The sequence below is a fragment of the Rhea americana genome, unplaced genomic scaffold, assembly GCF_003343005.1.
Source record: "Rhea americana isolate MKP2758 unplaced genomic scaffold, rheAme1 scaffold_217, whole genome shotgun sequence".
In the NCBI taxonomy this organism is placed as follows: Eukaryota; Metazoa; Chordata; class Aves; order Rheiformes; family Rheidae; genus Rhea; species Rhea americana.
This window is the reverse complement of record NW_028186317.1, coordinates 1,444,842-1,463,837: the sequence shown is the minus strand read 5'-3', so window position 1 is coordinate 1,463,837 and position 18,996 is coordinate 1,444,842. Positions and strand designations below refer to the sequence as shown.

At 43.9% G+C, this 18,996-nt stretch overlaps 1 protein-coding gene across 2 annotated transcripts in view; it reads left to right on the top strand.

Moving 5' to 3' along the window:
* PAX7 (paired box 7) overlaps positions 1 to 18,996 on the top strand; it is a 106,852-nt gene that overhangs the window by 53,264 nt on the left and 34,592 nt on the right. For both annotated transcript variants that reach the window (XM_085305224.1, XM_085305223.1), the window contains exons 6-7: positions 13,751 to 13,916; positions 14,663 to 14,862. In XM_085305224.1, coding sequence (XP_085161350.1) covers positions 13,751 to 13,916; positions 14,663 to 14,862 — 366 coding nt within the window. The remainder of the gene's footprint in view (positions 1 to 13,750; positions 13,917 to 14,662; positions 14,863 to 18,996) is intronic.

Below are 18,996 nucleotides of genomic sequence, written 5' to 3'. Positions count from 1 at the left end.
CTGCATGAGCAGTGATAAGGGCGTGCTGGGGAGGAAGGGAAAGCCCTGAAGTACCTGGGAGTGCAAAACCAGAGGCAGGGTCTCTCTTTTCCAAGGCAGTCTGACCTCACCATGACAAGGCTGGGAGAAGGGAGGGAGGTGAAAGTAGAGAAAGGGAAAGCTAAATAAATAAATAAAGAGACCCCTTCCCTCATCTCAAGCTGTGATCTCTGAATCCGTCTATTTGCTCCCAGGCAGTTGCATGGAGGTTTCTGCCAGGGCTCTAGTAGCAGCTGTTCTCCGAGGCACATTCCTGCTGGCTTTCTCATTCCGACATCCTGGCAGACTCAGCTTCTTCCCACCACTTTTAAGCCTGCCGCCCCTTGTAAAATTTTCTGGATATCAGAGCAGATCTTTTACTGGCTCTCGGGACCTACAAACATTAGTCAGTCAAGCTCTTGTGAAGGAAATAAAGCCACACACACACTCTCTCTCTCTCTCTCTCTCTCTCTCTCTCACACACACACACACACACTCACTCACTCACTCTCGCAAGCAGGGAATCTCCTACCACCTTATAGTCTTATTTGTAAGGCCAAAAGAGGTATTTTGGACTTAAGATAGCTCTAGTAACAGTAGGGCCAGCTGAGAGCAGGGTTTTTGGGTGCTAAGGACCATGAAAACATCTACTTGGAGACAAGCTTTGTCCCCAAAAGCTTGTTATGTTAACAAATAAAAGGGGGGAGTGGTAGGTGGAGRAAAAGATGCAGAAAATATTTTGTGACCCATAGTCGCAGAAAAGATGCAAGACTAACCTGCGCTGCGCTTTGTGCTTGTTCACTGCTTTCTCTGTCTTCTGGATCACAGTGTCTCCTGTCTGCTGTGTGACTAGGGCTGACCAATTCCCAGATCAAATGCAAAGTCTGTGAATTGGAGCTCTGATGTTGCTTGAGGGCTTTATTACTGTATCATATATAAACTCCATTCCTGTGCTAGAATCCTGTTGAGTTGATCTCTGTACCAGCACCGAACAAAAGACCAAGCCATTAGTTTGCTTCTTTCTCCCTCTCATTCCTATTTGCTTTACCATAGGAAGGGTGAGCTAAGCCAACTCTCCTTCATTCTCTCTGGAACCTATGTATCCACGTACCATAATCTCCTCAACATGAAAAGCTGATAGCTCTGTTAAACTTTATTGGCAGGCCTTGGAGTCCRGCCGGTCACGCAGCTGTCCAGATAAGTGGAAGTTTGACATGTTGACAGCTAATAAAATTCACAAGCTGAACAACAAGAGGGGGCTGGAGGGGGACCCAGTTTCAAGCTCCAGTTTCTCATCTGCTAGGAAGAGCACTGGAGAGTGAGCAGTATTTTTGCAGGGTTACTGATGTGTCTGTGTGGCTGAGATGCAGGATTCCAGCATTCGGATTTGGACATACCCAAAGGTGCACATCGTTCACAGGTTAACCCAAAGCTCAGTGTAGTGAGGATCGAGACTGCTGTGGATTTCCACAGGATCAGAACCACAGTGCCAGATCCCTGCCCAGGGAAACCACCGGAGGGAAATTCCCACTGACTTGTTTTTGCACGAGGCAATGTCTTGACTCCTATATCCACACTAATTGCCCCTCACAGAACACATTTTTGAACTTGTTGAACTTGCATCCTGTTTTTTAATCATTTTCCAAGTGCTGAGGTTAAAATTGGCATGCAGTTCTGTGCCTGGATGCAAGTGCAGGTTCAAATTTGTGAACTCTGGGAATTAGATGTCTACCTTTCTGGTTCAAGGACAGTATCATATCTGGATACTTAGGACCATGGCTCTGTATAAACTAATATAATCTGCAAACAGATCATTTACTCTGACTCCCATCTCTACATCCGCAGTTAAGGAGCCCTTGTATCATGCTTCAGATTATAACAAATTCAGACCTCAGGGATTTTGAAGTTGCAAACAAAACAGCCACAAATCTTCACTTACTTCCAGCACCTCCATTGTGAGTGTCATAGCTATAGACATAGTATGACAGGAGAAGAAAGCTTACTGCTTGTTGTCAGGCTGAGTTGATGACCCTCTTTCGCTTGGATTTATATCATATGTGCTATGTACCTATGTGCTAGGATCCCATGCTGCGAGAGAGCTGMCACATTGAGAGGAGAAAGCAACTAAAACACTGCAAAAGACTGTTCTTGTTCTGCAAGAATTTTCAAGAGCTTAGAAAAAAAAATCCATCTCCAGCCTGAACACCAATTTTGAAACATTTTTACAAGGAATAATTAAATTAACAGCTGAGCAATTCACTTAGAAAATGTAACAGAAGTCCTGCTTTTGGTCTTCAGTGTATTTTGGGTTTTACCTCAGTTTTTGTGGTTATCTGAACTGACAATGTCAAACTTCTTGTCTGTTAAAAAAAAAAAGAATGAAGAGGGATGCTGTGATGATTTGGGAGCTTTTCTCCCCGGTGTTTCCAGCGAAGGGAAATTTTATCGGAACTGCTGTTTTTTCACAAACAGCTTCAGCATTGCCAATACAGCATCCTTCAGTAGAAAAACAGTTTGGTCAGAAATTGCTGCCTAGGTCTAGAAATGACTTCCCAAGACAACACTGATGTCAGTGTTAAGAGAGACCCTGGGTGCCTCAGTCTCAGGTCTAATAAGCTGGACCTAATACAGCCCTTAAACAACATTTGTGGATTTAGGTAGCCAAACGTGTTGTACTTTTAAGACTAGTTGCACAAGGATCTTAGTTGTAGTTTGAGTTGAACAATATCAATGTGTAAGATAAGACAAAGCAGAGCGTATGCCCAAATTGTCCTCAGATGAGCCTCAGTCCCAAATCTCTTAGAAATCTGTGCACTGAAAACATCTTTCCCATACAGACTCTGATATATAAGCCCATGCAAGCAGCCCATCTCTGCTCATCCTTATGCTATAATGAGTCAGATTTGATTCCAAAGTATTATCTCAAACTTTCCCAGAAAACCTACCAGAAGTGTTCCCCAAAAATAGATGGCAGCTTTTGCTACTCAGCATCACCTGCGGGTGATTCAGATGGTCATACCACAGGCAGCTGGGTACAAGCACGCATACCACAGGCGAATATGTTGATCCAAATTCTTATGGTTCGGGCAGTGAGTAGTTTCTGGAAATGGATAAGAAGCAAGAAGGGGTGGGTGTGTTGTGATGCTGATTTCTGTTATTAATCCTCAGGAAATTCCATGCACTGAGAAATTCTTATTTCAATAACAAAATTAAACTAGAGAGAACGAGTCGCAACCCAATGCTTTATTGATCAGTTTTATGATTGATACCGTTGTGATTTCTGCCTGGGAGAAAATGGCTGTTTCGTTTAATAAAAAGGCTCAGAGCAGTTCTGTCTCTGAAATCTCAGTGCGTGCTGAGGGTACTCATGTAATATGTATTTTATGACACAGTTTCAACCTGTAGTAAACAAGCAGCTATATTCTAGACTGTGGTCTGGTATCTCAGAAATGCTAGACAGAGCACCAGGAAAAAAAAATTCCATTCAAATTTGTTTGAAATTTTTGCACAAAGTAATTCAATTTTCAAGGTGAAGAAGCTGAAAACCACCAGTTTCCCATTTCCCAGTAGCTCTCTGAAGTCTAGTTCCAGAGAAATAAATGAATTTCCCAGCAACTTCTTAAACAACTAGTGGGGACCCCAATGCTCTGTCACCAGGTGTCATTCTGGTCAAAGATTTATACCAGATTTTAAGGTGATGCTTTCTGAAAATGAGAGATTGTCTGGCAGGGTGCTGCAGGAATGAGCAGGTCACCCCCGGCTCTGAGCGTTAATTCGAGTCATGCTAAGCTGCTCGAGTCTAATGTTGTTTGCCTGGTGTTTTGATTCCGAAACTCTTTGAGACGTTTCCAAGCTGGCTCTTCTAAGGCAATCTCTCTCTCCTAAAGGTCAGCTGAGAATGTTTTCTTTCTTCCTGTGGGTCTGACTAGTTTACATTTCTTGTGAAGAGGGCTAGGATGAGGTTATGGCATGACAGCTGCCCTGTGTTTTTGGCAGGAGCCAGGGCACTGAGAGGCTGCGCACAGGAGCAGGGAGCTGGGGCTCTCGTTGGCAGAGGCTGACTTGGCATGCTCGTTTGCCACGGTATCAGGCCAGCAGCGCTCTCACGCACTGCAGCGCCTGGATAGTCGACCCAGGTGGTGAGAACAGCCCCTGGCACCGTGGCAGTTGGTCCATGAGAACCTTGGTGGCGCTGCCTATGCGTGCGCCCGGGCACGGCTAAGTAGCCACCACGCAATGCCGAGCAACACCCAGCTCCGGGAGAGGTCGGGGCTGAGAGGAGCCCTCTTTAAAGAAGCAGCTTCGCTGGGTACAGCCAGCCAGGACCCTGCGCTGCTGAATGCAGCTGCGATGGTGAGGAGGGTCCAGATGCTTCCCCCTCGTGTCTCATGGGGACCTTGCTGCACGGGGCTGCTGCTAAGGAGAGAAAGGGGCAGGCTGGTTACGGCCTCGTAGCATCGCTTTCCATTCGTTTACTATACGTGCGCTTGATGTCTCTCTGCCTTGCTSTTCTTCTTTCACATCTCTCCAGACTGAATTAGAAACAGAAATGAAATTGGGTTAAAGAGTAAGGCATAGCACACTTGCTGCAGCTAATATCCTCTAAATGAGCCCTGAATCCATCTATTAGTCACATCAAAACTGAATACAAAGAAAAGTGTAGTAAATTTCCAGGTATCCAAGCTTCAGTGGCAAATCTTTTTCTACCTGACTTTTGCAAAAGCCAAAGATCATTTCTCAAAGTTGCAGCACATCCTATGTCCATATACAAGGGTTTTCTTAGAAAAGGATCAAGACTTTTGATATCTTTAGTAGGAATACAGTAATCAGCACCCTTGGGAACAGAAAAATGTCCCACTGAAGGGTCAAGTCACAGCTAGGTAACGGAGTTGGACCTGTTCCGTTAAGTATATTATAGTTTGCAAAAGATGAAAAGCCTAATTTGGTAGTCCTTCTAGCAAAACATTGGCTGAAATCAACAAGAATAAATAAAAGCTCCAGGCTTTGCTACATAATTTGTTTAGACCAACTGGTTTTGTATCTGTACAGCAGGGAATCTATATGAAATAACTGGAGTAACCTATGTCAGAAAATACTCTTTCAAACTTGCTAGCTACTGTGGATAACCTGTAGAGGCAGAGACAAGAATCCATTCAGGTTCAGTAAAATGTGACAAACATTGAATTTTAGATAAAATTGTGAATTTTATTAAGATTCAGATAAGTTTGTTCTTTTTTTTCTGCTTGTTTGTCCTGTTCTCACTAAACTTTCTGCTGTTCTCAGTCTGCTTTGGACTGAGGAGCAGAATGGCCAGCCTTATGGTTGCTGAGCTGAAAGAGGGAGCCACTAAACCACATGCTAATGATCTGATTTTCTTACAAAGAAAAAAGGACCTAGAGGCCAAAGCAATGAACTAGGTCCCAGTTTCTTGGATGAAATGGTAGTGTATAACGCTGCACCCTCAGCTGGGCTAAATGGAGATCAGTGAAGTTGCACTGATTTATAGCAGCAGAGTGTCTGTGCCATTGTATTAAAAACAAATAGGGCCTCCTAGAGGTTTTATGAGAAGAACTTTCATCACAAAATTTGCAGTCCAACAAGGGCAGACCAAGCTGAGTCTCATACACTTGTCATGTATATGCTAGGCTGAATTTTTAATTCTACCACAGCCACCATGCAGTATGCCAGGTAAAGTGAGTTAAGTGTGCCCTTGCTTCGAGCAGCCAGGGTGCCTGAGGCTGTTCCTCGATCTCCCCAGTTCAGGAAGGAGGCCTTCTATTTACTAGTGTACCAATTAAATAGATTGGTTGATAATGAAAAATCTTTATAAGAATTAAGAGCAGAGTTTGCCAGGATGTTTTACTCTTCTATCCCTTTTCTACAGTGTTTAAGGTATTTTTAAAGGGTCATAGCTTTTTCTTTTGCAAAGAAAAACTTGATAGTATAAATCAGTTTGCTGCTGGTTTGTTGTTAGAGCCCAGTCTATGTCCAGCCAGACAATAGCAGCAGGAAATCTACTCCCCAGCATCTCATACACCTCAGTGAGATGTGAACATCAAAGCCGGTTCTGGAACGTTTAAATGCAGCTCTAACACCATTAAGAATGGGCCATCTAAAAAGCAGGTATTCAAGTGGAGAGAAGGCACTTCACAAACCACAATGCCTTGCAGCTGCTTTATGACAGCAGTGAATTCATCATGATGAAGCTCTTTCAGCTTTCACAAGTCCCATTCATCCTCAGACATACAGTTTATAGAGAGATAAACAGAAAAGTAAAACAGAAGTGGTTTTTCATTTTATTCATTTAACAGAATTTTCTCTGACAACTGAAATAATCACTGAGAGGCAAGCACACTATATCAAATGCAGAACTGGAAAATGTAACAGTAACTGTATTTGCAAACAGTCATTCAGTATCCAATAGCTGTTTCGCATGGTGCTAATTTTTCTTATTTGCTGAACATAAAACCTCCTCATTACAGTAAGTGGAAAGCTGCATCTCTATGCAGGGTTGGGCTTGGAGCTGTCAATCCATGAGTTCAAATCCTGACTTGGGCAGGATGTCTCACTACAGAAGTGGACTGAGCTCTTCCATTTCTCCTGTCTGCTGTTTCTCCGTCTGGAGGATGAAATCCCTTTGTGGTTATGAGGTGTTCATACTGTAACGGACATTTAAGTCAGAGACGCACTATTGGTAGAGTAAGTGGTTGTGGCATGATAAATTTTCAGATTGTTTACTATAGGTATGTGAGCAACTGCACTCCTGCGGGAAAAAATGCATTTCTTTTTTTCTGCCTACCTTATTTTCTTAAAATATTTATTTTCCAGATTGCCAACCAAAGACTAGGAAGAGTAAAACAACCAATGTCATACATTGAATATTTCACTACTAACAATGATTTGTTAAAGTAGCTGGCAAGAAAATCCACATACCAGAAGCTGTGTTTAAACTCTTCAATAGACAGTTATAAATAGCTAACACCTTCAGGAGCTGGGAAATGCCAAGAGAAATATAGGCTAAATTCATTGGATAATCTCTTTTGTGAAGAATCATTTGTTCTGCCCTACTAACTTTGCTTAACATTTATCTTAACCATATCACTCACAAGTGACAGAAGCTCAGTGTTTTAAACGTTGAACCAAAGCGTCAGTAGATATGGCCATATCCTTACATGTACAGGTAAAATCTACATGCTTAAAGTCTGTGTGCAGTCATAGGCTGCTTTCATGTTCTGTAAGGAATTATCTGAATAGCCCCAATGATGCTTGCATGTCTCTGATGTTGGGTTTTTGCTTTCCTCAGCTCCTGGCAGAGGAAGCATAACCATCACTAAGCTGTTGTAGGGACTTACCGGACCCCATCTCACTGTAACATCTCAGCACTTTTCAGTTGGGAAGAGCTGACTTTCAGCAGCATCTGAAAGAAGACATTCAAATGGAGCAGTAACTACACTTGGTCTCTCGCCACTGTTGCAGCAAGAGCCACTCTGTCGCCCTTTCTAAAAACCTCCTGCATGATTCTGCTAGAAAGCCCAGCATCTACAGCGCTTGCAACTAGTGTGGACAAAGCAAGGCAGGGTGAAGAACTGCCCTGCTTCTGAGGTGACCTTTAGGGACCTGCTCTGGCAAAGCCTCCTCCGTGCAAGTAGTTGCTGCTGGGAGGCACCTTCTCTGATTTTGGTGGAAGTTTTTTGTGTGCTTTAGCCATAAGTGGCCATGTGATTCTTTTCCACCTGGTTTCTGCAACCTCTTGGGTCTGTGAAAACAAACACATGTTGCATCTCTTCTATTCTGCTGGAGAGCTGGGACATGACTTGACTCTTCTATCCCTGTTTTCATTTATGAGCTCATTTATCCTATCCATCTTTCTCCAACATCAAGTCCTGATTAGGCTGAGCAGGAACACAACAGGCTTTCTTTCCCACAGGAGGCTCTCTTTGACCTTCCTTTCCTCTCCTTGTCTGACAAATTGTGGGAGCTGACCCATATCTCAGCGGCTGCGGGGATAATTCAGTCCAGCCCCATCCTGGCAGGCAGCTGTCTCCACAGCCCTTCTCCGCTGCTCTGCTGGTTGAGAACGAGTTGCTAGGACATCTTGGGTAGGCTGTTGGCAGGGCTGCGTGCAGGCGTTCAGGTTAAATAAAAACCAGTGCTAACCTTTTGTGCCAAATGCAAGGTTACTAGGAGGTTTGGCTGTTCTGGAATCAGCTGGCTCTGCTAGGCAGACAGTGATGGATTGGAGAGGTTTTTTAGCCTCTCTGTGCCTTCCTCTCCCATCTCTAAAGAAGATGGTGAAGGTAACAGGTTGAGTAATATTCTGCACTGAATAATTAGCATGCAGGATCCTTCTGGCAGCAAGTTCTGCAGAAGTGCAGCATGTCACCCAATGAGGGACTCTAATCTTATCTGATCCCGGGCATGACTAAAACAAGAACAACCCGTTCAGATATCTTCTCAGAAGTTATTTTCTGTGTGGGTGCTCATGTATCTGTGCTTTTCCTCACTACAACTAAGCAGCCCCTATAAGGTAGGGGAATGTTTTTAACTCTATAAACCCGTTTCTCTGGGAAGACTTCATGTATTTGGATCTGAAAAGGGGCACRGAAGATGGAGCAGAGTCAGGATTGTGGAGAGGTTAAAGGCAGGATGCAGGCCTCTGAAGGAAGGCATCATTTGGGGCTACATACAGCTAAGCTGGAGAGTGAGCAGATGGTGCAGTTAGTTGGGTAGTCATAATGGGTGAAATGCAGGACAATGTTCTGCTCTGCCCTGGGTTTAGTAAGTTTAGAAACAAGATGCTGGGTCCACAGCTGTTAGAACAGCGATTAGCTCTTGTAAGGTCTCCTGTCTATATGATGTACTCTTTGGAAAATGGTTCACAAACTCCGCGGTGTTTTTAGCAGGTACAAATTGTTGCTTGCCCTTGAAAGGTAGCAGGTTTACACAGTGCAGGAGCCCTCTGCCAAGCCCAGACCAGTGATCACAAAGAACTTTGTCTTTTTAAGAAAAAGCAGGTTTCTGCTATGCCTGTTTATTGGCTGTTGGGTTCTCTGAACAGTTCTTTTTCCATGTGGCAACTAAGTTTGTCCCAGTAGAAAAGTTCAGCTAGGCAGTTCTGCAAAAGCCCGTTCCAGCAGCCTCCAGAGCAATGTCTCCACAGGTGGACCAGCAGTTTCAAAACTTCTTCTTCATCTTCTTCCCACCATGGTTTGGTTTTAACAGCTGTAGCCTTCACCCTGGGCTTAACATGGCGTAACAGGATCCTCTGGCAGGGGGAATCTTTAGTGGCTGATAAAACCTTAACTGTTATGAAATGAAAGCAGGTTCCCTTTGAAGTGTGCCTCGCATTACAGTTGGCTGCTCTAGCCTCTGTATTTCAACTACCAATAAAATGATTTATAAGCATAAAGGCCTGAGCCACCTTTAAGGCAGGGGAAGGGAAAGAATTGCTAACGTCATTAGCTGGAATGTATCTTCTTTTTTTTTTCTGTGGGTTATAAGTAAGGGGCAGAATCAACCTGTTTGGGCCATGAAACGTCCCTTCCTCTGCAAAGGAAGATAAATCCTATAAAATTATTTGTGGAAGGTTTTAGTATATTTGTAGTTGGCTCCTTCAACCAGTCTCTGTAAGGAAACTCTACAGCTAAGTGTGTAGTTGTGCAATGCATTTGGTGCCTGTGTATCTACTGTTTTTATTGTTTGTTATTTGTTTTACTGTGATGCTCCAACTAAAGCAGAGATCTCACTGTGCTGGGTAGTGTTTGTGTCTGTAGTTCAAGAGAGTCTCTGTCTCAGATAGCTGATCATTGAAACAAAAAGATGAGAGAATGTGCTTTCATCCTCACTTTAGAAGTGGTGATCTCATGCATGGATAGTGTAAGGATCAAATTTTGTTGAATGCAGCAATGTCGTGTCATACAAGGCACCTGTAGGATCATTAGGAACTAACTTTCTTGCTCTGGTGATAATCCACTGCCCAGAAAATTAACTTTCCTTCCTTCTCAAGCCTGTGTGCATTGCAGACTGAAGTATGCAGGACACCCAGAGGATGCCCCACATGCAGGCCTTCCTGGTCAGCTGTATCTAGTTGTAAAAGGATTCAGCATATCTTTTTTTCTCCCTTAAGACACAAAAAGATCAACATTGCCCAAATGGATATGGAGGAGCAAGACCAGAGAAGGAGGCTTGGGTAGAAGAGCATGGTAGCAAAAAGGGCTTCTCAGGAAAAATCTAGAGGAAAAGTAGAGTTTGTGAAGGCCGAGGAGGAGAATCAGAGACTTCTAACCATGTTTGTATGATATGAATGAAAACACAAAGACGAGTCAAGAAAGGGAGCGGGAAGGTGAAAAGGCAAAAACATAAGCAGGTCGCTCCCTTTGGATAGCCTGGCCCTGCTGGTGCTGAAAGCAGTGTCCGGGTCCCTACTGGTTTCACTAGCACAGAACAAAGATCACCCTTTTAAGGTTGAGAATAAAGGGTCTGTGCCATCACCGTGAAACACCCTTCGTTTCTCTGTTGATACTTGCTGTATCAAGTATAACATAACATAGTGCAGATCTCACCAAAACTCTGTTATGTTAGCTAATCCAACTGACAAACCACCACCGGGAGAACCAGAGTACATGAGGGTATGTTGTTTGAGAAACCTGTCCCATACTCGACCATCTCATTCCACATGTTTCTTCTAAACTTCTAATCCAGAGTGGATTTGCCAGCATCTGGCTCTTAGTTACAAGAAGGAACTTTCCCACCCTTTCTAACGTCAGAAAAGTGTCAGAATTCACTGGAGTGACTTTTACTTTCTCAGAGTCCAAATTCTCTTTCCTTCCTGATTCCTGGATTCATAGCTGCTTGGTAGCATTTTCTCTCCAGTCATTCTATATGCTGTCCTCAGGAGTGAGGCCTTTTTCTTGGAATGGAAGCTCTTCCAGACAGGGACTAGGTCTTTTTTCCCCTGGAGATTTATATCTCTCCTTATGTTCCTATCCAGTTAATAGAAACATTTTGAAAGTTTTGATGTCCTTCTTAACTTGTAAAGTGGAAGCAAATGATGTGAAAGAAGGAGCCAAGTTCTGTTTCCTTAATGAGCATGAATTACACCTACATGCATGTGCAAATAAAATAAGGGAAAAGGACAGGACCATTCACTTTGTGTAACTGGGTTAAACAAAAGATTAAGGTCTTTAATTTTTATTTATATTTATATATTTTATTTATATATTTGTGTTGTTTACTGCTCCTAAAAACTATGTCATGGACTAGACCCTGTGCTAGACTGTATAAAAGAGTTACTAAATATTTCAGACCTTGATGTTCATTCATTTCTCTCTCCTTAACTCTGTCCTAGATTTCACTAGCGTTCCTTGAGTTTGGTGCCAGCAATGAACACAGAGATTCTGACCTGCATGGACGTTGTTGATCAATGCAGATCGGATGTAAGCTGACCTATTTCTGTCAGGCTTTTGGAAGGTGCTAAAAGGTTATGCTACTTTAGCAAGGAGTACTGTGGAATAGGAGCAGCCCTTTAAAGGGAAACATTTGGTGCCCAGGACGTGACATCAACACTGTATGCATTTTGGGGAGGTTACTTTAGACCAGCTCTGGTCTGGTCCCACTGACTGAATGGATTTAGCAACTGGAGTGCACTGTGTGCATGCCCGACGTGCATATTTCAATTGAATTTAACCTTGAAGGAACCTAGCTCGCACACTCCCAAGAGAAGTCCACAGCATGAACTGAAGGGCTGAAAGTGAGTCAGGACATTCACTTCAAAAGCGCATTTCTCATCTAAACTAAAACACTAATATGGATACACTCAGGGAGGCTCAGCTGAAAGGCTGTAGAGAAACACGAAATATTTATTTTGACAGCATTTTTTGGTTTTGCTGTACATGGATGTAAATAACAGCATCAAGTGAAGGACTGCCCAGAACCTGAGCCTACCTCGTTTGTAAACATCATCAGTAGGTCACCCAGAGCTGTCATTAGCAGGTTGGAATCAAACTGTTTCCACAGCACTCTGGTTAGATGAGTAATGCTAATAGAAAGAGCAGTAATAGACTGCAATCCAGAGTGCCTCGCAGTAATTTGTGCGTGAAGTTCACTGTATGCTTCCTTTTGCAACTAGCAATTCACCTTTGCTTATCAGGCCTGGTTCTGTTCCCCCGATGCAAAAATCTGTTTATGCCAACTATAATGAAAATCTTGCACTGTCACCTTGAGCTCTTCACTGCAGCTCTGCATACAGTTGGAGCACCAGTGCAGCATGGGTGGACTGAGATCCAGCACTGTGTAAGAAGCTCTCAGTGCAAACATGTTGCCTTGTCGTATCAAATGAGTTAAACATACAGGTGCAAATATAGGTGTATATTAAGCGTATAGGTACAAATTAAGAAGAAAGGAAACTAAGAAGTGACCATTTATAGGGGAACTCGATTTAAAGGCTGGAGAAGGACTTCCATTTTGAGATCTTGAGCTTGTCTGAAGTGAGATGAGAATCAGACTCATCTTCACTTTATTTAGGGAAGAAAGTTTTGTTTTGATTCACAAGATCTGGAGACACTCAGTGCTTCAAAACCTTGTAACCCCAGCTTCTGATCTGATGTTGAGCAGCTTGGAAGCCTGATGCAGGATTTTTTTTTCCTCTTGAATGCTTTACACTCTTGATTTTTGTTCCATTTTTTCTTATTGCTGTGAAATTTAATCATGTTTTCTAGCCCTTTAGGCCTCACAAAGTCCAGCAGCTGCATTCTCATCTGTCTTGAAAGCTTATCCACATACTTCTCAACCCCAAACAGGAATCGGTCCTGGGAGCCTCTCTGATTAAAGTAAACCAAGCCCAAGAGACAGTTTGAGAAGCCCTTCCCACTACCCAGAAGGGAGATTGCCTATGATAAAACACATCAGGGCAGGCCATTTAGAAATACCTCTCCTCGCGTCTCCCAGGTAAACCTGTACTGTAGGAAACATGACYACGGCTTTGCACGTGCATTAATATTAGGTTTATTTTAATGCACAGAGATTTAAATTGGCTACAGTACAATGCTAGCACATACCACAGTGCCCCTTGCAAGGAGAACATGTCTTAGCATACAGACAAGAGTGATTTGCTGCGGCACAGAGAAGCTAAGAAACCCCTGTATTCCCTCCGGTCTGGTTCTATCTATTTAGCTTGTCTAACATAGAAACCATGATGCTAATCTATCTATTTATCCCTCCTAACAGTGCAGCCGTGTTGCTATGATGGTACTTAATCCTTCAGCATAATTCACATAGTTGTCAGATAACAAGGCAGAATGGCCAGGTGGTAGCAATACATCTACTTGCTATGGACTCTCTTGGAATGCACAAGCTAAATTATTCCTCTTCATCTCACCCTGCTGCTGATAGCCACTCTCCCACAGTCTTAATAGTAGCTGAATCTTTCATAATATTAAATGCGTGTATTTTCACCATCTCCCTAGGAGGCAAGGGAGTAGTAGTATTCTAATTTGAGAGAGAGAAAACCGAAGAACAGACTAGTACTAGTATCAGGTGGTGACTTGAACCTGTTTTTGGCCAGTGCTCTAATCACTGGGACATGGCCTCTCTGTCTTTTTCTCTCTTTCTCTGTATTCCCCATCTTTTCCTCTGGCTTCCAGACGTGTTTCCATCTGATTCATCAGCAACCCAGACAAGATGGGACAGGAGCTCAGAGCGAATCACACGTGCTCTTTCCTCTTCCCCGTCTCAGGTGTGGTTCAGTAACCGAAGAGCGAGGTGGCGCAAACAAGCGGGAGCGAACCAGCTTGCGGCTTTCAACCACCTGCTGCCGGGGGGCTTCCCACCGACAGGAATGCCGACTCTCCCCCCATACCAGCTGCCGGATTCCACCTACCCCACAACCACCATTTCCCAAGGTGAGCTCCGATTCCTGTATACTGCTCCTCTCTGCTTGCCCTACATCATCCCATCAGCTATTCCCTTTCTGAATTGTGCCATTCCTCTTAGGCTCCTGTAGTAGGTAGGTGGGTTCTTTTTGGCCAGGGAGGCCAACTTTTGTCTCAAGTCAGTGGAAACTCCACAGTGTCTCCTCTGGAAAACAGGGAGAACCAGTTTGCTCTCTGTCCTGTGGTCCTTTCTGCTGTATCAACGTGTCTCATATCTTTTGATAATCCACTCAGCTTTGAAATAGAGAGCACATCAATCTACAGTCTAAAGCAAGTGTAATATAGGCTATCCCACATGATGGATTAAACTCTGTACTGCGACTCAGTTGTGAACCAATTTTCACCAGTTCTTGCGTTTCCTTTAGAAATGGTTTTCTTGAGAGCAAAGTATATTGGGGGCTGTCCTCTAGGAGCAGGTTCTGAACCTAGTGGAAGGGCTGTTGCTGATTCCCAGTGTCTTTGSCATCTAAAGGAATTTGTAGCTTCTGTCTGGAGGAAATCAAGAGAAAAGTCAGATATTTCACCCCAAGTTTGCATATTTTTTACTGTACGTAAACTGTCAAACAATACGTTCATATGAAGCACACAGATGGTGAGACATAGAAGCTGCATTAGCACAGGGCTGAGATCAGGATGGACAAGCCATCAATCCATATTTTGCACAGTGCCAGCTGTAGCATCCCATGACCATTTACCTATGAACAATCTTTCCACAGATGGGGGAAGCACCGTACACAGACCCCAGCCGCTGCCGCCATCCACCATGCACCAGGGAGGGCTTGCCGCAGCAGCTGCTGCTGACACCGGCTCTGCCTACGGGGCCCGACACAGCTTCTCCAGCTACTCAGACAGTTTCATGAATGCTGCGGCTCCTGCCAACCACATGAATCCTGTTAGCAATGGCCTCTCTCCACAGGTATGTGACCCACTTCCGTTCTCTTTCTTTGGCTGAGAGCATTTGGCTRGTCCAGATCCTCTGAGAGCAGGGCAAGCTTCAGGCTATCACAATGTATTGTGATTAACAGGGGAGTTATTGTCATGTACTCCTGGAGGTTGCCTAGTTAAAGCAATTAGTTGATCTGTTTATCAGCAATATGTCTGTCCTGAGACATACTGCCAGAGCATTTGTATCCTGTTAGTTCCTATATTCCAGACAGCACRCTGTAATTGCAAACACTGGGACCTAGAGCATTGTTGTACATCTTCTTAGCCCTCTTAAAAAAAAAATCCATTGTAGGTGGGCCCTTTGATTGTTGATTTTAGCCTAATGACATCAAATTTGATTTTCTTAGTTTCTTTTTGCAGGCTTTTTAGGAGTAGTCCATGATTTGTGAGCCACTAATCTAGAGATTAGCTTGAGCCAACTTGTTGAAGTCTGGCTGGAACAGGGGAAAGCCCCTACCTGTGAAAATCTCATGGATCTGAACTTCCTTGAAATGCAGGGATGTGTAGATCTGGGATTTGGTTTCAAGGAACTAATAGTCATATAATCAATTCTGCTTATGACCGCCTTCCACAAGGTCGGAGTAAGAGGTATAGGTAAGCTTTAAAGGAGAAAAGATCTATTCCACATGCTTTGACGTGTTCGTGTCAAAGAATGGAGCGTGTGTATATGAAGTTTATGAGGCAGCAGCCACAGCCTCTCCATGTAACACACCCCTGATATTAAAATCCCTGCCTGAACTCAGAATAGAACGCCCATGACCTGACTCTTGGATCTGGCCTTAGCCCAGCTGCCTTTCAAAGAGCCCCTCTCCCAGGTTTTATCAGATCGTTACCAGTCGTGTGCATGGCTTTTCAGTGCTGCACACAATAGAAAAACAAGCCTCAGCAATGCGGAGGTTAAGTCCTCCATCATCAACAGSTCTGGAGAAGGCAAAGAGCAGAGCTCACGCTGTGTGTGTGCAATGGGAGTGGACCTACGTTCTCAGTTGGTGAGCTCCACAGAAGTCAGTAAGGGATGTCAGGATTTGCCAGCTGAGAGTACAGTCCACAATACCYCCGCTCTCTATCACCATCCTGAAATAAGAATTCTAATTTTCTGTCACCTCATTAGGTAGAGCCTTTAATCTTCYCTTTGCTTTACTTGAAGTAATCTGTCTTCCAAATACACATTTGCTTTTAAGGGGAACAAGGCACATATTGTACACTAAAAGTTAACAAGGACTTGTATTTGTGTGGYGTCTGCCATGCTGGAGGGGTACCAAGTGCGTTTTATTTTTGCTCTCAATCACTTCTGAAGTACAGAGCTGTATGAAGTGCACTGTAGCAGTTGTTTCAGAGTGGACATCAGCACTATTTAAGACAGGAAGTGCAAAATAATGTGAAACTACAGGGAGAAATTAGGTAGGCATCTGAAATGAAAAGGCTACAACTGTTTAGAGAGGAGTCCAATAAATGGGGACATCAGAGAGGTATATGGATTTTAAGGTCCAATAGCTTGTGATCTCTCAAGTGTGAAAACAAACATTGAGTGTCAATGGAGAGAGGGAAATTTTGCAGCTTCTCTGCAATGGTATAAAAATCTCACTTCTAGCTTTGAATGGTCATAAGATATAAAATGTAAAAGTGWTACTGGCATGGGGCTGAATATTGCCTCAGAGAGTGTAATTTGTGGGGGAAATAGGGAGATATCTTTCTGACAAGAGATTTCTAGTAGCGTTAGGCTTGGGAGGYGAGCCTGTGGTATGGAATTCAAAGGCAGACTGTAGGTTCGATAGTCCAGGGCACATGATTAATTCAGATTATCACAAGTGCAATTTAGCACCATGGAATCAGTCATGGTGAGATCCACATGATAAGCTCCACAAGCATTAGACATATAAAAGTCCATCAGGCAATTTCCATTTCTGTAGCTTCATCATCTGCTTACTAGGCCCGCTCACTGAATCAGARGCTCATTGAAGTGACCAGACCAATGCTGCTTCCTATCCTTATCCCTATCCCAAATTACCCTGCCCCCAGGCTCAGGGTAGAGGAAGATAGCGTCCTGAGCCAATAAGCCCTTTGTATGGGAAAGAGAGGATACATTATCTTGCAGTCCTGAAGAAAAGAGAGCTTTGCATCCCCAAGAAAGGGAGATTCCCATTTTCCTAATGCTTCTAATCATGCAAGGGCCAAGATAYTGGCATATAAATTCTTCTATTTCTTTTGCGCATAGAAAGACTAACTCAGGTTATTTTACGAGTGCTTTCTGTTTACTTGCGCGGCTGCCTTCCTGCCTTTCTAAGCCCTCTGCTGTTCCTAGTGGAAGGATGCAAGAAATACTCCAAATAATGTGAATAAGAACTCTTAGAAGTGTTCTCTTTTACGCAGTGGAGTGAGTAGAAATTTTGTGAGGTCTCAGTTTGGATTGCTCTGTGCAATTTATTTGTACATAACACAGCTATTCCACAGCATTAGAGGYAAAATCAATGCACCTCACTCCTCCTGTCTTCCTATCCGGTTATCTGTGTAACTGGTCACTCTGTGCAGGGGTAGACACCAACCACAGGGATGGAGGGTGTTCAGGAGATAGAAAAAAGGTTGGAAACTTAAAATGATGGTGATTTGTCTGAGCTGCAAACAGACAGTTCTCTAGTTTCATCCCTTAGCAGCAGCAGGAGGGAGATTTCTTTGCAGTTTAGACAAGGGGGGTGGGGAYAGGCCTGGGGGAGAGCTCCCAGCATTTGCTGCCGCTCGGGACGCTATCCAGTTACCCCGGGATTGGGTATCCCAGCCAGAATCCACCAGACGGGCTCGGTGCTGGCAACTGAAATTCTAGAGGAGAGGCATGGCATTTCCATTCTCACAAAAGAGAAAAGGGGATTACGTTCGGCCTCTGCAGGCTCAACTCCCCCTGCACGCACACACTTTAGTCCTCCCCCTCCTTGCAGAAAGAGCAGACACTGCTGAAAATTTTACCCAAACTTCATGTGGGAACAGGCATGTTTCTTGCTTCTTTTCTGACTTACAGCACACAAGAGCTTTTCGCCTGTCCAGCTCTGCTCCTGGATCCTTAAAGCATTTCCCAGAACTGACATCCAGTGAGGTCTGCTGGGAATTTTGGCTTTCAGCTACTCCATCCCATCATTTCCTAGCCTTCATCACAGCTCCATCATGTGCTTGGTTATTTCTCTTCTCAACTCCCTTGAGCTCTGAGGCTGTAGGAACTCCTTTCCCCTTCTCCCACATTGCACCAAAGCATCCCCTGAACYCTCCAAATCATTTTGTGTGACCCTTCATTTATGAACACTCGTCTTGGTTGGACAAGGGGTATTCCCAAATAATTAAACCGCTACCTAGCACAATCCTCCATGCCATACTCTGTGCCAGATCTTAGTGAGAAAGGGTAACCTGAGCAGTTATTTGTGATGGTTTCATGCTGGGACAGCCTTGGAAGGAGAGACAGTTTGCTCTGAGTGTTGCCTGTTTGAGAAAGTGAACTTCTTAGGCCGGCCAGCTGCAGCCAGATGAGTCACCTGGCATCTGTCAGGGTGGAATCGGTGGCTGCAGCAGTCACGGATTATCAAAAAGTGGTTTGGTACCAGGGACCCAGAACTTGCAGCAGTGCGGTCCCCATCTCTCCCCAAAGGTTGCGTGGATAGCAGCAGCTGTTCCACATTCAGCTGGGCTGACTCAGTGGCTTGTAACTGCCTCCCGGCTGGCACGCTTGCTGTGCCAARACTCAGCAAGGAGATACAGATACAAAGCAAGGTTGAATCAGAAGAGCGAGTAACTGGAGTCAGAGCAAATGCAATTTCTGGCCCTGGAGCTTCTTTCTCATTTTTTCTCACAGTACTGGGATAAGAGTGGGTTGAAATCAAGTGTGTGTGTGTGTGTGTGTGTGTGTGTGTGTGTCGGTCAGGAGGAGAATTTCATAAATACATTTCAAACATTTCCAACTCATTTTCATCCCAGCATTTTTAAAGGATCATTTTCCATTTACTTGACAATACTTACCAACCCTGATTATAACAAGACCAGGTACCAAGACCTCCTTAGCTGAGTCAAGCTTCATACTGGCAGCAAAAACAAGTGTTGAGTCTGTCTGAAATTCAGATCTTTGCTA